The 23180-nt window shown below is 44.9% G+C and overlaps 3 protein-coding genes across 5 annotated transcripts in view; 1 reads left to right on the top strand and 2 right to left on the bottom strand.

Annotated features, from left to right (window-relative positions):
* TMCO4 (transmembrane and coiled-coil domains 4) overlaps window positions 1–2325 on the bottom strand; it is a 43200-nt gene extending 40875 nt beyond the window's left edge. For 2 of the 3 annotated variants that reach the window (XR_014318896.1, XM_082776759.1), the window contains exons 1-2: window positions 2281–2312; window positions 1763–1809 (exon numbers count right to left, since the gene is read on the bottom strand). The gene's annotated coding sequence lies outside the window, so the exon portion shown is untranslated. Of the gene's footprint in view, window positions 1–1762; window positions 1810–2280 lie in introns of all 3 variants that reach the window. The other variant, XM_082776760.1, reaches the window with a different exon arrangement.
* Window positions 2326–7254: 4929 nt separating this feature from the next.
* On the bottom strand, window positions 7255–8634 carry RNF186 (ring finger protein 186; the record flags this gene model as incomplete). The annotated part of the gene is made up of 1 exon (XM_082776855.1): window positions 7255–8634. One exon carries the CDS (start codon window positions 8632–8634, stop codon window positions 7615–7617), a length of 1020 nt encoding a protein of 339 aa, XP_082632981.1. The 3' UTR covers window positions 7255–7614.
* A 3681-nt stretch (window positions 8635–12315) lies between these two features.
* On the top strand, window positions 12316–21702 carry OTUD3 (OTU deubiquitinase 3). The gene is made up of 8 exons (XM_082777241.1): window positions 12316–12512; window positions 12757–12905; window positions 13684–13796; window positions 16603–16725; window positions 17416–17538; window positions 18067–18163; window positions 18954–19135; window positions 19464–21702. The coding sequence occupies exons 1-8, from the start codon at window positions 12379–12381 to the stop codon at window positions 19638–19640; spliced, it is 1098 nt and encodes a 365-aa protein (XP_082633367.1). The 5' UTR covers window positions 12316–12378; the 3' UTR covers window positions 19641–21702.
* Window positions 21703–23180: the final 1478 nt, after the last annotated feature.

The following is a 23180-nucleotide window of genomic DNA, read 5'->3' as shown; positions in this document are numbered from 1 at the left end:
GCCTCCTTTCTTCTGAGCCCTGGCGAAAGGAAGGTGACTAAACGGGAATTAGAATAGAACAGAATAGTCCTAGAATAAAGAAGTGCACCAGAGGAGCAGCTCCTCTTACAGATTTTATTACATCTGTGCTTATCTGTCATGGTCTGCAGGAATAAATGAACCCTGTTATTTCCCCATCAATCGGAGAAGGGAACGGCCAGATTCTGCTTCCCCAAGGAGAGTGGTGCCTGGGATCCGGGCCAGGCCCTCCACCCTACCAGTCGCACCACGCAGCAGCAGCTGTACCCACAGAACTGCAGCCCCGGGGACTGAGCAGGATGAGTCCCCATCCTCTCCAGGATTCTGTCCCCCGCCCTAAATCCCAAGACTTCCTTTTATTACCTCAGGAGCTCCAAAGTCCTTGTCTGGATGCCCAAAATCTATCTCACATCACTAAGTTCTGATCCTTATAAAACATCCACAGCCTGACTTACCAACCAACTTGCCTAGGAATAATCTAACTTGAAGTATCAGTAACTTCACAAACAATAATCTGGCGTGGCAGCTCACTCCTGGGCACAGATGTATTAACTCAGCATGGGAACCAGCACTGAAAATAAAATTCCCTTTGCTGCTGTGATAGATTTATTGATTTGTTAAGAAGCCAAACCAGCAACCCTCAGAATATTTTATCTAGCCCTAAAGTTCCTGAGATGCTCATAGACACCACGAGGATGTCCTTAAGGAAAAAATTAACAACAGATCTGAGGAAGAGGTAAGAGTATCCAGATGGCTAAAAAAAGAGAGCAGTGACCCTATTTCCACCCGTATCTTTGCTTTGGTTTAAGATGTGGCAGATTGACCCTCATTCCAGCATCATAAACATGTAACTCAACTGTAAAGAGGTGCCTGGATAGTTGGGTTGGGGGCTACACCAGCCTCACAGGCACACCCAGGGTTGCACAGAATTTTAATCTAGTAGCCAGAGGGTCACATGAAAAGTAAAGCATTTATAAAGAATCCAGGAAAAGTACAACTGCAGAGTTTAACCTTATTTCCCAATAATACAAGAGGTGACCTGTTATGGAGTGACACCATAGTGGCTTCTTGCAGGCAACTTTATTTCCATTATGCAGCAAATAATTTGTGATGGTGAGTATCTAGAATACCCCAAGAAAGTTTTGGAAAGACTTTTCTCTGCCACCTCATCTAGAAATGAGAGCTCTGAGGATGCTCTGATCAAGACCCTGGATGTGTGCCCTTCACACAGGTGTCGATTTTGCCATAAACATTGAGGAAAATGGGCTTGGTTTTTCACATGGCAGCATAAAAATAGCAACGTGACTTAGTACAAATACTTAGCCCAGGAAGTTTTGCCACTAAATTCAACAAGAGGGAATCAAGACCTGAGCGAGAAACATACAATGAAAGTTATTTACAGCTTGTGACACTGGAATTCAGGTCTCTGTCTTCAACAATGCAATTCAGCAACCTATAGCATTTCCATAATCTGAACTGCCATTTGAAAGAGAAACTTGTATCGCTTCCAGTGCTTACTTTTCACACAAAGCCCTTTGTTTTCTTGAGAGGTGGTGTATTTTATATAGTGCTTCCTGCAATCCTATGGGGAAAGTAAAAAGATAACCCTTCTGTGGATCTAAAGCTGTACAGCAGAGGCATGCTCTCCACAGTCAGCCTTCACTTTTAGCCCATCAATACTAAGCGCAAACGTGGAAGGCAATTAATCCAGATTAATGCAGCCCTGGATAAAACCGCTTCTCACCTCACAACACGCGAAGGCAACGCAGGCCGCTGCCACGGAGACGTGTCCTAAATAAATGGAAATCAGAGATTAGAGATGGAGGGCAGAGGGACAGGGGCATAGCAAGGCTAGAAGCTGAAATTGAGCAAAATTGAGCGTGTTGGACGTGGTTAACGCAGACGCTTGTAGCAGCAGTCGTTTAGAAGCAGGGTCCTTACACGTCAGGTAGGCACATTACCAGCAAATAGAAAAACCCTCAGTGGAAAAACACAGAGACGCCTCAGCTCGAGGCTGACACTGCCACTAGGCTGCTGATAACACTCAGTTTTGTCGCAAATCCTTTCAAGTCCTACCACCACCAGCCACCCCCCCACGACACCCCCTGAGGAGAGCGACCCCCTGAAGGGGCGGGAGAGCCCAGGGGCGCGACGCCGCCACAGCCCTGCCCTCAGGAGCCGCACCACGGCCGGTCCCGGAGCCGAAAGAGCCCCGGGGAGCCCCGTGAACCCTCTCCCCACCTCCCCCGGCCCGGCTCCGACCTGCTGCCGGCCCGGCCGCCCTCAGGGGCCGCCGCGCTCCCGGCCGCTGCCGCCTCCCGCCCCTTCCGCCCCTGTCAGCCCTACGGAGATTGCGTAAGGACAGCGGGCAGTGCTGGGCGGCCTGCGCTCTCCTACGCTGCTGGCGTAGCGTAAAGAGGGCGGGCGGGCGGCGCGCTGCGCTGAGGGGGGTGTGTTTTGGGGCCGGGTTGATGGCGAGCTCTGCTCCCTGTTTTCGCCCTATTCCTGGTATTTGTACCGCTCCCGGCCTTCCTATAGGGATTGTGATAGGGTTGTGACAGCGGTGGGGCAGCAGTGAGGCCTGGTGCTGCTTCAGTCAAAATAGGTGTCACAGCTCCTTCCTCACAGCAACCTTGCTCTGCCATCTTGGGTGCCCTGCTAGGGTTTAGGGCTGAGCTGAGTGGCAGCTCTTCCGTCCCCCTTTAAGGCTCTTCTTTCCCTCTGAGAATGCTTCTTTCTCAGAGGGAGGATTGCAGAGAGCGATGGGGTGAGGTGTTTTGGGTGAAAGCTGCTCTCAGGTCACCACCACTGAATCTGTAGACATCTTTGTTGCCCCTGACACGAGACAGGTTGGCAGCTGCTCTGAGGGCAGATGCTGCCTCACGCTGCATGTGATCCACCATGTGGGATCCCAAAGGCATCCAAACAGGAGCTGAAGTAGCTTTTTGTGTGTATATATGTATATACACATGTATGCACACATCACGGCGTGGGTGAAGCTTCAGTCGTGCTTCACCCTGTGTTGTTACCAGGTGGGATCCCAAAGGCATCCAAACAGGAGCTGAAGTAGCTTTCTGTATGTGTATATTATATATATATGTATATATGTCCAGGCAAACATGAGGACCATGGATATATTGCTTCTGATGGAAGCAGGGCTCCAGGCACAGGTTGGGAGGCTTTGGTCAGCCAGCTGTAGTTAACTGGCCCTGCGGAAACCCCAGGGCTACACCTGGGCTGTGGAATTAACTCAGCTACCTCAGCATAAGGCTTTTGCATTGTGTTTTATGGGTTTTGAGAAATGTTTTTGCTTTGAGAGGAGGCTCGAGTGGGAACTGCAAGTACAGTGCTTGCCAATTCTTAGTGAAATCCAGTTTTTCAGGGAAGAGAAGCAGTTCTTCTGCATTGCCATGTTTCATGAAAGCAAAACTTGGTTACTTGGTATACTGGGGTAACTGATTTATACTTAAAAATATGCTATTTTTGGACTTGTAGGGTAAAAATAAATAAATAAATCCACATACTTTTTCTGTTTAAAAGCCCTTTCAATGTGGCCAAATATCCTGTCCAACTTGCTTGCAGCTAACATTAGGTCCTTCAGGTTTACTCATACAAGTACTCATTACCCCCATGTATTTTAAGCATCATCATATAGATAAATGTGACAAGGTTTAGAAGGCGTGCTCTGCTGATCCCCATTAAGGCACAAAAGGTACATACATGTACTTCATTTGTGACTTAGGTAACTGCACAGCACCGTGGACAAGCTGCAAATAGTTCACAACAAGCAAAAAAAAATATGTCATCTGGACACAAATCTGTGCTCTTAGACCAAAATCTGCAAATTAGTTTCTTGTAGATTTGACAGCAGTGCGTTTGAGGACCAAAAGTTGTCTTTGTACAGCATCTGAGTGATGTTGAAGTGTGAAATACACTATTTATTCCATGTTTATTTTTGCCTGTTTATATCTGTGTGATAATGCAGAAGAGCTGTTCAAAGTAGTTCAAAACAGAAGTGGAATGATAATTAATCATGGGTTTTATCAGATGTTGTAAACTTGGGATCTTATTATATAGTTTAATAATAACCAAAGGCAACATGATTATTGATAATTTAAGGTTCTGTAGATAAAGCTGGACTTCTGTAGTTAACAATGATTTAGAACACCTACGCTCACATTTTTTAAGGCACCTGTCTCCCTCACATTATTAGCTGTGGTGGGTGACCGGTGCTGTTTGTTGATAAGAAACCTGAAAATGATTTGGGATGGGGAAGGTTTGTAAAACATAGTTCTGATGTATTCGTGCAGTACGTTGGCTGCTGCTTTGGCCCGTTTCTCACTATGAACCTCTCTTTGTCAGACTGCAGTTTGTTATTTAATCACTGCACGAAATCAGGAGCCAGCTAGGTATGGTAAGCAGGGCAAGGTCATTTGGAGCTGAGACTTTATTGTCAAAAAAATTGGTGTGAAGAAGAACCGGATGCAAACAGATCCTTTAACATTTTAGAATACAAATAGGAATATTTTGACATTTTCACTGTAAACTTAATTGCTGCTTCAGAGGTTTACGTCATCATTGATCCTTATCTTGTCAGATGGGAATTAGCAGCTGTTATAAAAGATTTCAGCTTATAGGAGGTAATGACTTCCACCAACATCCATGAACTCTGGATCAGATAATTGTTACTGGCCCTAAAGACCAAAGAATCATTTCAGTTGAATGCTGAACACAGGCTTGGCAAGTGTTAGCACAAAGCAGCAGGGGTGGAAATCAGGACATCTGTGGCTGGTGATCTCACCGCGTGGCTCCACAGAGTTCACAGAATGTTAGGAATTGAAAGGGACCTTGAAAGATTACCTAGTCCAATGCCCCTGCCGGAGCAGGAACACCCGGATCACGTCACACAGGAGTGCTTCCAGGTGGGTTTTGAATGTCTCCAGAGAAGGAGACTCCAGAACCCCATGGAAAGCCTGTCCCTGTGCTCCGTCACCCTCACCATGAAAAAGTTTCTTCTCATATTTAACTGGAACCTCCTACGTTCCAGCTTGCACCCACTGCCCCTCGTCTTACCAAGCTCTCTCAGTGTGTCAGTCTCTCACTGGTAATTGCACTGGTGTCCTACATTGTGTTAGAAATTCTGTTTGTATCTTCAATGTGGATACAAACCTTTGGTGCTCTGCCCTTATATCTGGGAACGGGATGGCTATTTTCAGGGGAAACATTTATTTCCCTTCAAATCCTTTGTGGTTTGGTTGTTTGTTTCTTTTTGTGCTATGAGCATCAATGCAAATCACCGTGGTTCATGTGTCCTGTTCTTCCTTTGCACATTGGGGCAGTGGCATATGCTGCCTTCAGGGAAGCCTTTTTCCATTGGCTTTTTTGCCATCGTAGAAATTAGTATAAGAAAATTGAATGTGAGACCCTTTTTGGTATGTAGCAAACTGATTTTTTCAGACTTATTTTCAGACGTCATTTGTTGACTCCCATGTACTGACAAGCACAGAGAGGTGAACCCACACATCGTGTGATATGGAGGATGAGGGACACTGCCTCTTGGTATCTTCAGGTCATCTCCTGACTGATGATAGCAAACTCTTACTGGGTGTGACTTGAATGCCCTTCTGGAGTGGGTGTTGTTTGGTATCGGTCTCACTTGGGAAGAGACCAAGTGTCTTGGGCAAAACTGCCCATCTTTTTTCCTTTGTAATTGGGGTATGTCATGGCTCCCGTCCAGTTCATCTTTGCCATCTTATCTTTAGGACAGCCTGTTCTTTCCTCGCTATCTGGTCGTTTGAATGAGAACAGAGTGCTGCGCAATTAGTGCACACTTTTCCTTTAACCCTTCTACCTTACTTTGATGCGTTCATGCACAGCATGTCAAGGCCAATATGACTTGTTACATGCCTCTGGAGTGCAAGTCATCCACTGCTGTGGGCAAAGAGCTCAACTGGAAAATTGTCCACGAGCTGAAAGACTTGGCGTGATTTTCTGAGATGGCTTTCAGGTGAATACCTGGGCCATCCTTTGTGTCTGAAATAATATCATTGAAGAAGATATTTGTGTTTAAAACTTCCTGCCTTTTCCCCATTGAAAAGCTTTCCTTGGTTTGGCTGTTGGTGGGTGTTATTACATACATACTCTGCAATTGCTGTACAAATCTATAAGAAGAAACAAAGCATTTGTTCTCCTTGAAGGTTCCTGTTCTTAGGTAGAAAATGGACCTGTTTTTTCTGAGGCACAGGGGGACAACAGCTCCTTACCCTCTTCATCTAATCCGTTTTATCTGCTGGTGGGACACACTGTCCATATATATAGAGAAATGCATATGTATAGTGAGCAACTGGGGTCCAAAAGTTTCCCTTCTTAACGAGCGCAAATATTTACTACAGCCCTGATCCAAAGTCTGCTGAGACCTGTGGTACTCTTAAAAACCTAACGTAGCTAAAGCAAGCTCCTAATTTTTTCCAGTTTTATTTTAGTTGAGTTGTAGGGTATTTTCGTTGCAACTAAGTTAGTTTTTCTTTTAAATCAAGGAAAAAAAGCCCAGCACATTACTTTTCTGCTTTCCTCACTGACTCACTTGTACAGACTCCCTAAAATGCTTTCCCAGCTGTAGTTCCTGTTGGGAAGCTGTGAAATATTTTGATGGCAATTATTGGAGAGGAATTAAAACACAGAGTCAGTGAGCAATTAGCATTATTCAGCTTTAATGGACACGTTCCATATATTAAAAAAAAAAAAACATCGTGTGTGGTATAGCAGAACAATTGACAGATTCCTTTTTATCTCTGGAAGGAGAATTTGTGGGCATCTCCAACGGGCAATGTTGCACGTAATGTGAAGAGAGCAAGAAGAGAGGTGGTACAGGCAGCCAGATAAAGGGGTTCAGCTGAGAGAAACTATTTCTGTGCTCCATAACATGGGGCACTTGGAGTGTCATCAGCTTTTCAGAGCCTTGCACTTTGCAAGTTGTGAATGTAACAATTAGAAATGTTGATTTTGCCTCTTCCTCTCTAGTTTCAAGTGCAACGTGAGATGACATCAACTGATGTTCCCTTTTCCCGTTCCCACCCCTGCTAACAACCTTCTGGTCAGGGATCCAGATTAATGTGATAAACTCTGTTAAAACTACCCTCTCGCATTAAGGCTAGGCATCCAACCCCAGATTTAGCAGTCTAATTCCCCACATTGTCACAAGAAAAGGTACACCTGTGTTAGGAATGGGAAAACACAGTGACAGCTACAGATTTTCACAGGGTACAAATGTCACACGTTTCAGCTAATGTTCTGCAGTAGAAATTGGAGAGAGGATGTGAGCAGGACTAAAATGACGAAAGCAAAACAACAACTATTCATCTGGGATAAAAACCGGCTTACAATTTTATCTTACAAATATCAGCATACAAGTATTTTACCGTTTTCAGTAATAAAATTAAACAACACTGCATTGCCTTTGAGGCTTAGTGGGATAAGTTCAACACTTCGAGGTTCTGATGTGAATGTTTGCTTTCAAAGTCCAGTAACTGCCTAGTGCTCCTGATACTCGGCTGTGCAGGTGGAACCAGTCATTATCTCGAGGCAGCTTGTGCTGTTTCAGGCAATAGCAGCGACGTGGGTCTCCTTGTGGCAGGCTGTGAGTGAGTTGCCATTACAGCTCCAGTAGAATTTAGGAGTGCAGCAAAGCACCATAGACATGAGCAACCCCAAAGTAAGCATGACACAAATTACCCATTTTATCGTCCCCGAGTATATGAACGGGAGGATGAGGATCGTGAGAATCACCAAAAGCAGCAGGAGCAGCACAAGTCTCTGGATAGCCAGCCTGTTGTCTGCTGGAACATTTTGGTCTCTGTATAAAACATCTTGGCTGCTCTGAGCCCAGCTGCTGCTGTCCAGCCCCGGGGGAGAGATGTGTACCTCGAGAGCTGTGTCAGGATGTTCCAACTGGTCCATGATTTCTTCTTTGTTTGGAAGCGTGCGGATAAATCCTCCTGACACAGGCGTGTTTTTTCTGCACAGGGGGCAGGTGATTATCCAGGTATCGTCTTCTTTCCTGAGGATAAGCTTGAGGCAAACTGCACAGAAAGCGTGCTGGCAGTCGAGGAGCTTTGGGACTCTGTACACGTTGTACTTGTTGAAGCAGACCAGGCAGTCCATGTCTGCAATAGATGGTGTGGGTGAAGGCTGGTAGCTTCTTTTGGAACCGTACACTTCAGGAGAGCTTGAGTTTATCACCATAACAAGCGGCTTTGCGTTTGGATAGTCACTTTCCAAAAATGCTGGCTTAAAGGTATCAGGACCGTCTGGCTCTGTGTCCAGAGATCTCTCCATTTCTTTCAGATGTTCTTCAGCAAACGCCAGTCCCTTCGCATCGGCAGCGTTTTCTGTGAGGGGTCCTGCCCCGCTCATTTCTGCAGCACCTTCTGCAAAGGGCGCAGGACCTGTCTTCTCAGCCTGGGGTATCCCAGAAGCTGTCGCTCTGTTTTCGCTGCTTGGCTTGTCCGTGGGTTTCTCCATGGAGATAAACCTTGGTGCGGTTTGTCTTCCCTTAGCTGAAGGGTCTGCGGAGTTTCTGGCTCCTTTTATGTGCTCCTTTATTCCTGTTGTGTGCATGATCGAATGACAGCTTTAAGCGTGTTGTGCTCTTACAATGTGATGTTTTTATGAGGTGGTGACCTGAGTTAACGATTAACTCCGTGGCTAAGACACTTTACAACGGCTGATATCACTGAGCAATTCCTGTCCAGAAGCAGATCCCGTGGCGTTAAGAGTCTGCAGCTTTGTTCACTGTGACAGCCAAAGGGACAGAATGGCACTACCATTATTACCAAATTAGTACTTAATTTATTAAAAGTGATTTCTCTGTGCCCTAAACACAGCCTTGTTGGACAGTGGCAGATCCAAAAGAATTATCTGGTATGAAGTGGTGTACGCAGTGCTTTGATTAGAGAGAGCATGGGACAGAAAGGCAGAAGTGTCCTGCTTCTCTCTTGCACTGGCTTTCTGCATGGCCTGGGTAAGTTGTTTCATTCTCCTCTTAGCTGTTGGCATAACCATGGCGAGGAACGTGTCATCTCGTGCTGCGTCGCAGAGCCTTTTACCTTGGATTGACAGGAGAACCCAACATCTGTTAGCCAGGCATGGCAGAGCTGTCACAGCAGTGCTGAACCCTCCAGGTAGGAGCTCTGCTCTTGCTTTAGCACTGCTTGCTGCACCTGAGCTGTTCCCTTACAGCATAAATATGTTAATGTTGAGTGTTAAATGTCGGATTATTATCTGTTCCTTATTGTAGGAACATTCCTGTTGGTTTTAGTCATCAGAGGGCTTCAGGCACTAACTGAAGCGTGGTTTGGGATCCCCGAGGTTCTTACAGAGTCCATGGAAGAGATCTGTTGGTAGGGCTCCTCCTTTTCTTGCTGTTCACAGGACAAGCTCATGCACTCCCAGGAATGCACTTCTGTTAGGTGGTTTTGTGAATATTCAGCTCATCTAAAAAAAAAATAAAATAAAATGCACAAACACAATCCCTCATTCTCTAACTTCTTTCTGCCTTTCTTGAGGTATAAAATACAGATTGTTTTCACAGCAAGAATCCCATGGAAGGAAGGAAGGTAGAAAAGGAAGGATTGCCAATACCGGAAGGCTAGACTAGGTCAGAATTCCTGGGAGAAGACATGCAGTACCGATTCTGTAGCCTCAAGTGCACCTGAGTGCTGGAGCAATCTGTGCTACCGAGTCCCAGCCCCTCTCTCCAACAGAGCAGCAGCAGAAAGAACTGAAACAGCCGCAATTAGAAGGGGAAGGAATTCAGGAGGGCTCTAATCTCATGAACTGCTGGCAGGGGGATGAGGTGAGAAGGTTCTTTGCTGAGAAATAGTAAAAGGTTTGTTGTTAGCAAACTTCATAGAAGTGTCTGGGTGTTCCTGCTGTACTGCTGCTGACACAGGATATAGCAGTGTTTGACAGACTTCGAGGTGACCCCAGATTTTAGGGAGCGTGAAGATTTGCAGAAGTGAGACTCATAACTCATATCTGAAGTGCAAGAATGTTTGGAATTGGGCTTGGTGCACTGCAAGGCTTAGTTATGTTTAAAAATTGGATAATTTTTCTATTGCATTTCACATACCTTTTAGTAAGTTAATTCTGTTAAAAAAAGAAAAGATACAGAGGGAAAAAAAGTCCATTTTTAAAATGCTTTTCAAGTTCATATTTAGACTGCTAATTCCTTTCTTAGTGTCTTAAAACGTAGAGATTCTCAGTGAATCAGTGGACAATATGAAACAGTTTTGCATTGCAGATGTTGGGAAACTGGAACAGACACCAATGGGGGCAGCTACACTGCAAACTTAAAAACTCAGTGGGATGAATCCATGCCTTTGCTGTTGCTCTGTCTTCAGCAGCGGCCGGGAGTGACTTTCCCTTTGAGCACATGTCCTGGAAACCCAGCTGTTGGAGAGGTGTTGTTACTTTGCTACTGATGCACGTCAGCAGCAAGGACGACTCACTCGAAGGAAGGGAAAACAGAGCTCGTCACAGCTTGGCGAGGCCCTGCACTTCTCCAGGCTGAGCTGGTTTTGGCTGGTCAGGCAGCGGGTGAGCTCTCCGCCCAGTTTTATTGGTGATATTTAATTAAAGATGCCTCTTCATTGTTGTCCTCCACTGGTGACGTTTTCAGCCACGTGTTCAAAGGACCTGTCCAAATTTTGTCTCTGTTTTGTCTTTGGCTGCATGTGTGATGTTCACTGGCTTGTAGATATGTTATAGTGAGCTGAGCTGACTATAGCTCTATAATGCTTCGTATGCTAGTTACCATTTCATTAATCATTTGCAGTCAGTTTGCAGACACATCCTGTTTTCCTGCTTTTAGAATATTTGCATACGAAAATGTTTTTCCTTGGAATGTCTCCTCTCATGGATTTGTTTATGGCAGGAAATGGATACAGAAGAGTAGTCACATCATTCCAGGTTAACCTCGGAGTGAGACACCAGCTTGCTATCACAGAATCATTCAGGTTGGAGAAGACCTCTAAGATTATCTAGTCAGCCCATCAAAGCTATAGAGCCTTCAGCACAGTAATCTTCAAAATATTCTAGGAGATAATGTTTATAGTCCCTCGAGCTTCTTCCTGCTCTCAAGTTATATTACAGCTTCTTGTGACTGGACAAAAGGAACTTATAGATATATACGATATTAAATATTATCTTGATGTGGAGCCTCGTATGGTATCACCCATTAGTGGGCATAAGCGTGAGTAAGAGCAGAGAGCTGCAGTGCCTGGGCAGTCGCCTTCAGACTTGCAGCACATCTTCTGGCGTGGCAGGGGGCTTCTTACACGGGGGTTGAAAAGCAGCTTGGAAGCAGCCTTTTTACCTGATCCTAACCAAGGCCTGTTTGACCTCACAAATGTGACCTGAGAGCCTCTCGGGGGAATCCAACGTGGCTATTTGGTCTTGCCTTGTTTGTCTGCGATGTGCTCTTGTAGCACACCCGTAATGCTCGTGCCTGGGAAGTTGACTCACTCTGTACGTCTGGGTCTGTTTCCACCTTGGGAGTGTTTTTTCAGCTTTCACCAGGAAGCTGTTTGGGTGCACTGCCTGAACAGAGCTAGGAACTGGGATCTGAGAGCATCAGGCAAACTGTCTTGTCATACCTGCAGGGCAAAGTAGGGCAAGAAAAAAAATAAATGGGTAACCACAGATGGGTTAAAATGGACCCAGTGATCGGGGGCAGCACTGGATGGTGTTAATGGTGGGGTGGTTTTGTTGCTCGCTGCCAGAAGGGTGGCAGAGCTTGAGGCTAACAGATCTCCTGGTGCTGAGCCTTCAGCTGCGGCCGTGGTCTCAGTTTGGGGCTCGTAACCAAGCTCTGGAGCTGCCCCAGATGTCTTACAGCTGCAGCACCAGGCTCGGTGGCGGTGCTCCCTGTGGTTTAGCAGCTCCCCATCCACCTTGTGCCCAGAGAACAGGTGAAGAAGCCCTTTTCCTAACACACCTGAGGTTCACTCCCAACTGGGCAAACCGGGAGCGGGTCCCAGCGGGTCCCAGCAGGTCCCAGCGGGTCCCTTCTCCCTGCCTGCTCCTGGCTCAGACACAAGCTCCCCGTGCAGCCTGAGGAAGAGGAGGGAGGCACCGAATCGGGCTCTTTCCAACCCTTTCCAGGCTGCACTCGCAGGACGCACCCTCACAGGGATTTCCTGACAGAAACTCGCCCCGGCCTTTCCCTTCTGCAGAGCTGCCTCAGCACATCCCTTGGCGGCGCTGCTCCGCTGCTCCCCGAGTGCCACCTCGCGGGCTCCTCTTCTCCTCCTCTTCCTCTTCCTCCTCCTCCTCCTCCTCCTCCGGAGGCAGGGAGCGGGGATGTCCCGCAAGCAGGCGGCCAGGGCCCGGCCCTCCGGCCGCAGGAGAGCCCCGAGCCCCTCGGCGGGCGGAGGCGGCCTCGCCAGGCAGCTCCGAGCCCTCGGCCTCAAGCTGCGGGAGGTGCCGGGCGATGGGTGAGTGCCGGGGCCGGCCTTGGGTCCCCGACCCCGGGGGGGGTCGCTCCTTGCTCGTCCCGAATCCCCCAAAGGCTGTGAGGGGTTCGTGGGTCCCCCCCCGCCTGGCACCCGCTGCGCCCAATCTCGTCTCCTGCTGCCCAGGCTGTGTTTTTTCCACTTGTACACAAAGGTCATTGGTTTAATGTTGCTCTCTGTATAGCAGCACTTCAGAAACGCTAACATTTAGTTTCTCTCCCCTTAGCAATTGTTTGTTCCGGGCCCTTGGTGACCAGCTTGAGGGACACTCCCGAAACCACCTCAGACATCGCCAGGAGACGGTGGACTACATGGTAAAGCAGCGGGAGGAGTTCGAGCCCTTTGTGGAAGATGATGTGCCCTTTGAGAAACACGGTACAGACTCTGCAGGCACTAATAGAAGGGGTTGTTCCAAAATGAGGTTACATCTCCTTTGAGTACCTCTCCACTAAACCGTTTCTCATCCCTGAGCTATGCTGTGGCCACTCTCTAGATTTTAGAAACAGCAGTGAGTTTGCCTTTCTCTTTGTTATCTTTCTATAGAAAGATGAGCTATTAAACTTCTCCTGGAACTTGTTTGAATGTAGGAAGAACTCAGAGAAGGAAAGAAAAAGAAAGTCTAGAAGTAATAATTTGGTGTTTCTAAAAGGAACTTGTGAAAATGAAGTTTTCTCAAAACTTCAAGTGTTCAAGGGTGAGCAGTGGGTGTGCCATGGCTGATTTCCTTGGATTTCTTTTTCTCCTTGACACTTGTTTTTTCGTAGTGTTAACCCAGGGGAAGATGGAAAGCAGAGACCAGCGCAGCCTTTGTTCTAACAGCTTTGGGTATGTGCCAGCTGACATGCAGGTGCTGCATGAAAGTAGCCTGGTCGTTCAGCACATGGCACCTACCTTCAGAGCTTTACACAGAACTGATGGCTTTGCATAATGAAAGGGTGTACTGTGCTTTTGGAGGTTTATGTGGCCATTTAAGACTTAGTAACCTCCGTTGCTACCAGATTGTTGCCTCTACGGTTACCATTTAATAGCTGGGATTTCCTTTCCAAAATTTCTTGGGCCCTTGTTGAAATTTATTTACTTGCTAAACGTCCGGTGCTTTTTGAAGTCTCAGAAACCAGTTCTTCATCTCTTCTGAATGTTTGTTTTCCTTTAGTTACCAACTTGGCAAAGCCGGGTACCTTTGCTGGCAATGATGCTATTGTGGCCTTTGCAAGGAACAATCAAATGAATGTGGTTATTCATCAGCTTAATGCTCCACTGTGGCAGGTGAGAAACAAAACTTCCATATTTTGGCCTAATTTTCAGCTGATGGATACAAACAGTGTTGAAACTTCCTGATCTGTTCACAGAAAACAAATATAGTGGTTGGCAGCCATAGTTAGCTTGGCGCTTGCTTTTTGAGCGTTGAAGGAAACCTCAAGTTCTCTGTGGGATTTGGAATGAGGAGTTGTTGGTTCTGACAACTGGAAAAATGAGGTTCTAGACTGGGCAGGAGAGGGAAAAAAAGGTTTTAAAATCTTAAAGTGGTGTTTAATCAGCTTCTGGAAAAGACTGTGCACTGTGGATTCCTCTTGCAGCTGGGGACTGGAAGAAGTAATTCATTGGGTCTCTCCTGCTTTCTTTTTTGTTGTTGTTTTCCTGTGGCAGATCCACACTGGCATGGGTCCGTACTTGATCTCTGCCTGTTCATCAAGCAAGTGAGAGCCTACATCCAAGCCAGGATTGTTTCTTGACATTTTTAATGAGGGTAGTAGAGGGTTTAAGTGCTAAGCTGAATTCACAGAGTACCAATGAAGTATGTAGGTGAAACAGGGCAGTAAAGAAAAAAGACCAGGTAAAAGCTGTAGGTGGTGTCTTTGGAAACATTTGAAACAGTGTTAGATGGATTCTGAACCCAAATAAGTTTAAACCTGTATCTATGTGGCAGCAATGTGCAGTAAGACAGCTCACCTATGTATAAAAAAAAAATAATCAACTGCTTGACCTGCGAGAGAGAACAGAGGTAATGGAGGTAATGACCCTGCAGGAGAGGTCATGGAGGTGCTGTTCATGTGTTGTTGCTGTTTTGAACCAAATACTCACCTCAGTGCACTGAACTCTTATCGAACTTTTTGCACATCCTCTCAAAAAACTCAACCTCCTTTTTCCCATTCATTGACCTTTCCTGGGCTGTAAATACCACGTTTGTGATGAGGTTCCATTTTGTGTGCCTGAGTGGAGTTTTGTTAGTGAGGGTGCGTCATGAAAATGGCATAAGTAGAGAGAGCTGTCAATAATTGTAATGTACGGAGTCCCCTGCCCACACAGAGGGGATCACAACATGGGGACAGACTTACCAAGTTGCTAATTTTCCATATTCTACATCCTTTTTTTTTTTTCTTTTTTTTTTTTTTTTTTTTGGAACCCCTTTGGAAAGACAAGATTACAAAGAGAGCACTTCCAGAGAAGCAGACCAGCAAGATGCTTTAAGCAGATGGTGTGAATCTCTCTGTTGGTCTCAACTCTAAAGCAGATGGTGCATTATCCTTTAGCTTTAAGAGAGCCACTGGCATGTGCTGAAGCTAAGGTGGAGAAATGTGAGCAGGAGAAGTGTTCGGGACCTCCAGCTGTTTCTCAGACTGTTGGAGCTGGGCATTTCTATGCTGACTTCTTAAGGCTTTAAGCACCCTTTACCTTTTTTTTTTTTTTTTTTTTTTTTTTTTTTTTGATAGTGACCGCAAATATAGAGATAGAAGTTAGCACAGATGTATAAGTTATTTTGTTGGCTTTTGGGGTTAGTATTCACCTTTTCCCTGTGTTTTTGCTTTTTTTTTTTTTTAACTGCAACTACCTTTTACTTACAATTTCAGTGTATTTTGGAAAGAGCACACAAAAAGAAGCTTCGGTTTCTTTGTCAGTAGTTGCCAACTTTCAGAATCTTTCAAGAGCTTCAGCATTTGTTAGATACCTATTCTGACTCTGGCAAATGAAAAATATTGATGACAGATCTTACTGAAATCCAACGCAGCGAACAGCTTAATAAGATAAAAGGCAGGAGTTAAGTATAACCAGGCACTGAGTTGGAATTGACGGGTGAGCAAGTGTAAAATAGATGAATGAAGAATATCTATTGTGAAATCTGAAGTTGTTAATGTAACTCAGAGTGCAGACGTAGTCGAAAGGTGACTTGGTGTAAATTCTATAAGTTGGGAAAAGACGTAAAAGGATTGGGAAACTCTGGAGCCCTAAAGCAAACTTTTTTGTTGTTTGCTTACTGTCATCTTCTCCAGCAAGGGTGTCAGATCTTTGAACTCTGGCTCGACAGGTAAGCAAAGGAGATTTGCAGGTGTGTAATTTTCTGCATTCCTTGCAGGAGTTGAAATGCTGCTGGCTTTTAGCTAATAGCTTGAGACCCTTATGATCGGGGTAGGAATTGTTCTTGCATCAGTATAGATAATACCACAGCGAGAATTCTCTTACAGAAGCCACTGTAATTGATGCTGACAAAGCAAAGGAACATCTGTGCTCCTGAGTGGAGTTAATAAATTTTCATGGTTTGGCTTTATTGGTCTTTCTTTTAAAAGCAAAAAATGTCAGCTTCGAATGTGAATCATTAAAACATCGTCTTGTCACAACAGCAGAACAAAGCTTACTCTGGGTGAGGGTTTCCACTGTGGTCCTGATGTGACCAGACTCATGTTCCTCATATTTGAGGGGAAAAAGGCATCGTTTATTGAATGGAGGCTGTTGCTGAAAATGGGGCTGGAAGAGATGATCAGAAAATTGTAGAAAACTTAGGAAATCGCTTTGAGCTTAGCCCTGAAGTATTTTCATATCATGTTTTGTTTGTAATGATGTAACTTCTGTGAACTGACCCCGTGCTGTTTATCTTATCCTTGAGACAGAAGTTCTGTTGATACTGTAGGCACATCTGGATTGTTAGGTCAACACTTCCTGTGTAAAGATACTCCAGTAGCTATGTACTTTGCTTCCTAGCACAGTGTTTCTCATTGCTTCAAAAAATAATACTAAGAAAAATCCGATGCTGAAGTTAAGGCCAAATCCTCATTTGTGGTCTGCTTGGTTCAATTAGATTCGAGGCACAGACAAAAACAACGCGAGGGAGCTGCACATTGCATATCGGTATGGAGAGCACTATGACAGCGTGAGGAGAATCAACGATGACTCAGAAGCTCCAGCATATCTTCAGATGGAGGTTGGTTACGACAGAATGACCTGAGGTGGCTGTGGGGATAAATAACAGCTGACTGTTACTGGTTGATTTGCTTTCTCACTTGCATTGCGATCGAGAGAAGAATTTGGTCCCTGTCTCATGTGGGGATAGAAAAATTCCTAACGTGATTGTAATTAGTACTGCCTGCTCTCTTGAGACCGTATATGAAGTGCTTAAAGTACTGGGCTGGAAATCAGCCTTGAATGTGGTGCAGTGATACGGGCTGTAGGAGTCTTGAAACAACCCCATCTAAATTACGTACTCATCACCTCAAATGCAAAAACAAACGGGAGGGAGGAAACGGATGGAAAGGCAACGGCCAGATACAATAATTCTCTTAATATCTCACTTTTTCCTGTTAAGGAATAAGCTGTGCTGTCTTCAGAGTTCTATGCACACATTTGTATGATGTGTGATATTGTAAGAAAATGGATACTTCATTTAAAAAGCCAGTGATTGTTGGTGTACATGATCTCGTACTATGAGAGTTTGCTTGACAGTGTATGAATTGTGGGAAATGGTTCCAGAGCAAACAGACGTTACACAATATCCAGGACTCTTTGATACAGGATGTTTCTGAGAAATTTGTGCCAAAATTAAATCTATGTTAATGGCAGATTTTTTAAAAAATTGTGTATGATGAAATAACTGTACACTTTACTTTTCCTTTAGATGCTTTCCAAAAGTGAGGCAAATGAGGAGGAAATGAAGCCAGAGAAGAGTGGCTCTGAAGATGAGACTGAAGTTGAAAAGGAAGCTGCTATACAAAAAGTGTGCAGTGCAACTGGATGTTCAGTAAGTATTGAGTACCCTTTCTTCCTTAAGAAAAATTCCAGAGAGTGTTTGTCCTGGACAATTTAATTACTACAGTCACAAATTGGAATGCATTTTGTCCTAGACTCAAATGCATACTGTGTGTGAATATTGAACAGTTTTGTAAGGTTTGTCTTACAGTCTCTCAAGAAAATTTACTTTGAAATTTTACAGAGTTTGTTTCACAAACTGTCTAGTCATTCAGGATGTTCGGTTTTAGCTGTGGTCACTAGATAACCTGTGTACTTACTGCAGGTTGTACTGTGCAAATGCAGAGAATGAAAAGGATCAAGAGTGAAACAGTTATACTGAAATAGTATAGTCCTTTTTCCTGGGATCTTTGAGATTTTGAAGTTTTTTTCCCTCACTTTCTTGAGAAATGGAGTATGGGCTGATTGGAGGTCATGAAAGCAGACAGCAGCCCCCTCCTAGTGGTGCAAATGGTTGCTGAAGAGGTGTCTGTATGTCACTGGTTGGAACTCTCTTTAACGTTATCTTTCTCTTGGACAGGACATGGAGTTAGTAAGCCAGGTTCTGAAAGTGGAAGACTACAACGTAGATTCTGCAATATTTGCCATCCTTCAAGTGAAGGAAATGGAAGGAATTGGTAAGTACGTGGACTTTGTCACTTGCTAACTTCAGACAGCATTTTTCTGAGGCATCGTTCACTGTAAACAGCAGTTCAACAGGGACAGTAGCAGTGGAAGCTTCCTGTTGGCTGTGCTGCTGCCTCAGCCTTTCTGTGCTCGGGAAGGTTATGAGGGCAGATTTTGTGCACCTGTGGAGCCTTTCAGTAACAGTGCGTGTTGTGAGACTGACCTGGCACTGTTGAAGGCACTGAGCTAAGTTCGTATGAGCCACTGAGCATACCATATCCTAATTGATCTGTTTTGCATTTGTTCTGCTCTACAGTCTTGAAAACTCCATGTAAGATTAGTAATCCCTGGAGCCGTTCTGCGGCCTCCTCACCAGATAACTCAGGTTTACCAGTATCTCAGAGCATGTTCCATCCTAGATCTGTTCTCTGGAGAACCTGAAGCACCAGGTGTAGCCTAGTTCTTGAGCACTAGAGTCCCTGGCTTTTCCCTTGGTTGCCTGTGACATAGGGTCCTCTCTGTGAAGTTACAAGCAGACATTACTAGACCTTTACACTGAAGTTCTGTAAAATAACAGCATGCCACTGGATTAGTGTGGAGTGTCCCCTTTCCACATTCCAGCAGATGAAGAATATGTTGTCCTATGTGAGCAGACAGAAGAGGCTACTGAACTTTGTCTTTTTCCCTACTCAATCCAGCTTCCAAAAAAAACAGTTCCAGAAAGCCTGGAAGAAGGAATTGGCTGACACAGAGACAGCTTCTGTGTATAGAGTGTCTGAGAAAAAACTCTGTTGTTGGTAGGTGCTGAGGAGCAGCGCGATCCTCAGAGCAAAGGTCAGAAATCGTGCACCTCAGCCCTGTGGGAAGATAACAGAAGTGGTTCAAGAATCTTCAGAAATCAGAGTTCTCATCAAGATGAAATAGAAAACCACAAAGGACTGGCTAAATCTAGTGAAAATAGTCGATCCAGCAAAAACCCAAAGGTATGTGAAGGGTCGTTTGACAGTGATATGTGGACATCCTTTAAAGATTAGAGCAGTTCTTTACCAGCAATTGTTCTCTTGTTTGAAGTAAAAAGTGCTTCCACTTACTGGATTTTGTAGCTGCTACAGTTGTGACTTTTCTCCAAGTCAAGTGTTTATTAGTGACGTACAGCACTTTTTCTAAAGTGCACAAAGTTCAGATAGTCTGGAATAAAAATTTTCTGGCAGCTGCTTTGGTATCTGCTTGTCTCCCTTCCAGTGTGCTATTTTTCCCCAGCTGGGCAGTAAATGGCTGTTTTCAACTTTGTTTTCATTCTTCCCTTTTCAGGTATCAAAAAAACAAAAGAAGGAACAGCAACGGCTGGAGAAAAAGAAGAGACAGGAAGAAAGGCACCGACAAAAGGTCTTGGCCAACAAAAGTAACTGTGCAGATAGCAACAGGAGAGAGACGGACTCGGATAACCAGATCACCTTGGTGAAGGCCATGACAGCTCTAAACATATGACTGATTGTTCTGAGCATTCTGGAGAGAAAAGCAAAGGAAACTGATCAAGACAAAACTCCTCTTAAGCAAATTTCCAAGCACCCGCTGTCATCTGGAAATCAGTTTCTGCAGAGATCTCTGAGCACATACGAACTTTGTTTCTTCAATTGCAGGGCAGTTACTCAATAATTCTACGTCAACTTGTGCGAGAGAAGAGAGCTTTAAACTTAACAAATAAGTAGAGGTTTATTTTTGTTCTTATGGAGTTAGGTTAAGGTGAGAACCTTTTCCTCACACAGCAATGCCAGACTTGCTTTGAGATCTCTTGATATGCTTAGATTTGTTATAGCAACTTTGTGCTTAGTTATGCTTAGAGGAGATTTATTTTACCTTACTGTCAGGGAAAGCGTTAACAGTTCTCAACTCAGGAACACACTTTTTTTTTTTTTTTCTATTTAAATTTGAAAAGCAAGGGAACAGAGGAACAGAATCCTTCCGAAAACTAAATGTTAGCCAACACTATCAAACATAATATTCCTGTTTTCTTTCTCATCCAAGAGAATTAAACAAGTGGGCTCCTGGGACTGCAGAGCCATTTCTTCTGATCTATAAAGTCTACTGAGGTAGCAATATGATACACTATAAGCAGGCATGGGATTTCTGCCGAGTGCTGTTACTCGAACATCTGGAATCTCATCTCCTTTGCCATACTTTGGAGCTGTAGGGCCACTGCAGAGCTTTAGTCCAAGCCAGGAACTTGATAGTTGATAGTCTCTAAATGAAATTTGTATAGCCAACGGATCAAGAGTTCTGGGAACAAGCTTCCAAGCAGCAGTGATCACTGGGATCCCTGCCTGCTTCACTCTTCATAAATCAAGCTTTTTCCAGAATAGGATTTTCATCTTAAATTCCTCTCGCATATGCTCACCAGGTACTGTGGAATGTATAGCTTGAATGCTGTGGTACTTTTATAGGGAATTTAGACTGAAGTGTAAGGACTGCAGGATTTGGCCCTAGGTTTGTGGCTTGCAGTATTTCAGCCTCACTCAGGTTTTGGACTTGTATCAAGCACTAAGCTTTAAGAAACCATGTGCACTTACACACAGTAAACAACAGGAGGCACTTCATCAGCCAGGGCAGAGATAAAATACATTTTTACAAAGTAAGGAACATTGTTGTTTTTCTTCAGTACGTTGTTTGAAGCTTCCAAATCGATCTGGAAATGTAAATGCCTTTTTTGACTGAAATGCCAAAACCTGAGGTAGTATTTCTTCATATGCTCTGCTACTGCTCTTAATAGAGCATTTGAACAACAAAAAGGAAGGAGCTGTACTTTAAATACTGATGGTGTAGGCGAACAGGCTTGGATGCTTGTTAAAAAGTTACTTTGGTTCCTGTAAAGAGCTTGGCAGAAATAAAAAGAAATATAAAACAGCTCGTATGCTTTATGGAGGGACAGTGTCTGGGAAGTGAAGAAGCATTTTACGTGCTGCTGTAAGTGCCTGTGGTAGGCATTAGAAATTACTGTAGAGAGAAATCTGAATAGTATTTGGTAGGTAGGAGAACATGGATGAGCCTTGAATTTTCAGTGTTGTTTCAAAATCAGTAAAATCCATTTTATGCTAACCATTAGATGACCTGTTAGCAATGGTACTTCTGGAATTCTCTTTCCCACCTGACTTTTACAAAAGTGGAAAGAATGGAAAGCTTCAGTGGGACAAAGTGCAAGTCACTTCACTGGTGTGATGAGACTGGAAGGCAGCAGGCATGTCAAGGTAGTTCAGGTAAATGTATCACCTTTGTTTTACCCAGCCGTGGAGGGATGTTTTTGGGTTTTTTTGGTTATTTACCACCAGTCTTGCCTCATCTGCAATATTTGAACAGCAAAGAAAGTCATCCATGATATCCACATGTGCAGCAGCATTCTGGAAGGTGCCTTCATTTTCTGTTGGGTTCTGCTGAAACTACACAAGAGTTTTCTTTCCCTTTCCTTTTTTAAATGCTCAGTGGGGCATGCGCTTCTGTTACCAAACCAAATCCCCAGTTTTGGGTATTGAGTGCAATAAAGGTTTTAAAGAACATAGAATAATCCTAGAATCATTAATGTTGGAAAAGCCCTCCAAGGTCATCTGGTCCAGCCATCCCCCTACCACCAATGTCACCCACCAAACCATGTCCCCAAGCCCCACGTCCAACCTTTCCTTAAACACCCCCAGGGACGGTGACTCCACCACCTCCCTGGGCAACCCATCCCAATGTCTGACTGCTCTTTCTGAGCAGAAATGTCTCCTGATTTCCAACCTGAACCTCCCCTGGCACAACTTGAGGCCATTCCCTCTGGTCCTATCACTGGTTACCTGTGAGAAGAGGCCGACCCCCAGCTCCCCACAGCTTCCTTTCAGGCAGTTGCAGAGAGCAATAAGGTCCCCCCGAGCCTCCTCTTCTCCAAACCAACCATGATGCAGTTGGCCTTCTTGGCCACCTGGGCACACTGTTGGCTCATGTTCAGGTGAGCATCAACCAACACCCCCAGGTCCCTTTCCCTGCACAGCTTTCCAGCCACTCTGCCCCCAGCCTGTAGCACTGCATGGGGTTGCTGTGCCCCAAGCGCAGGACCCGGCCCTTGGCCATGTTGAACCTCATCCCATGGCCTCTGCCCATCGACCCATCCTGCCCAGGTCCCTCTGCACCCAAGCTGGGTGAATGGTGTTTTGGGGGAAGTGTGGGTTAAAAGCAAAACTTCCAGATTATTTTAATGCATCTGCATCTCTTCATTTTGTTAATAGGCAGGAAAGGTTGGGCGTTGAGTAGTTGTGACCAGAACCATTTCTGTGGATGCACTCTGGCTACTGAGGCACACGCTCACCTGTCAGCTTTCGTGGTATTTGGAAACTTTGACAAAGGTGGGCAAATTGGGTCATTCTTAATACAATCTTATTAAGGCGATGTGTGCACGTGTCACTGTGTGTGTGTGGCTGAGCCTTGCTGGTGCCTGGAGCACAGCCTGTTTGCACACACAAACCTTAGAGGGCAGCATTGACTTAATCAGCTCTATCCCAGCTCATTTCTCTCTCATCTTTCCTTTTTGATATAAATATTTGGTTCATATTTCTGACTGAGGAGAAGCTTAGGTATAACTTGAAGAAACCCACTCTCTAACAGTGGAAAGCCATTGAGTGACCCAGTGACCCTAGGAAAAAAATATATATATTAAAATAACAACCTTGTAGAAAAACTATTAAAATTATAACCTCGTAGAATCACAGAACTATCTAGGTTGGAAAAGACCTTCGAGATCAAGTCTAACCATCAGCCTGACCCACCAAGTCCCACCACCAAACTGTGTCCCATAGTGCCCCTACAGAGTTCTGCACCCCACAGAGGGTGCAACCCCACAGACGGATGCCAAACTGAGCACAGTCTTTGAGGCCAAAGGCAGCACGGAGGCACTTCCACCTCCCAGGTGTGATGAGCAGCTCTTCATTAGGGCTAATTGCTGCTGCCATGCACCTCCTGGGGGACCTGTCTCATTCCAGAACCCTGTGAGGACCTACTCAAAGA

This window comes from Aythya marila (genome assembly GCF_965140915.1).
Source record: "Aythya marila genome assembly, chromosome: 21".
In the NCBI taxonomy this organism is placed as follows: Eukaryota; Metazoa; Chordata; class Aves; order Anseriformes; family Anatidae; genus Aythya; species Aythya marila.
Note: the sequence above shows the minus strand (reverse complement) of the source record. Positions and strands in the feature narration are given on the sequence as shown.

What these genes read in the sequence shown, in the direction of transcription:
- OTUD3 (XM_082777241.1), top strand. Translation starts at nt 12,379, where the DNA reads ATGTCCCGCAAGCAGGCGGCCAGGGCCCGGCCCTCCGGCCGCAGGAGA. An exon ending in TGTGCCCTTTGAGAAACACG is followed by an intron (nt 12,906 to 13,683) that starts GTACAGACTCTG and finishes GTTTTCCTTTAG; the next exon opens with TTACCAACTTGGCAAAGCCG. An exon ending in GCAGTGCAACTGGATGTTCA is followed by an intron (nt 17,539 to 18,066) that starts GTAAGTATTGAG and finishes TCTCTTGGACAG; the next exon opens with GACATGGAGTTAGTAAGCCA.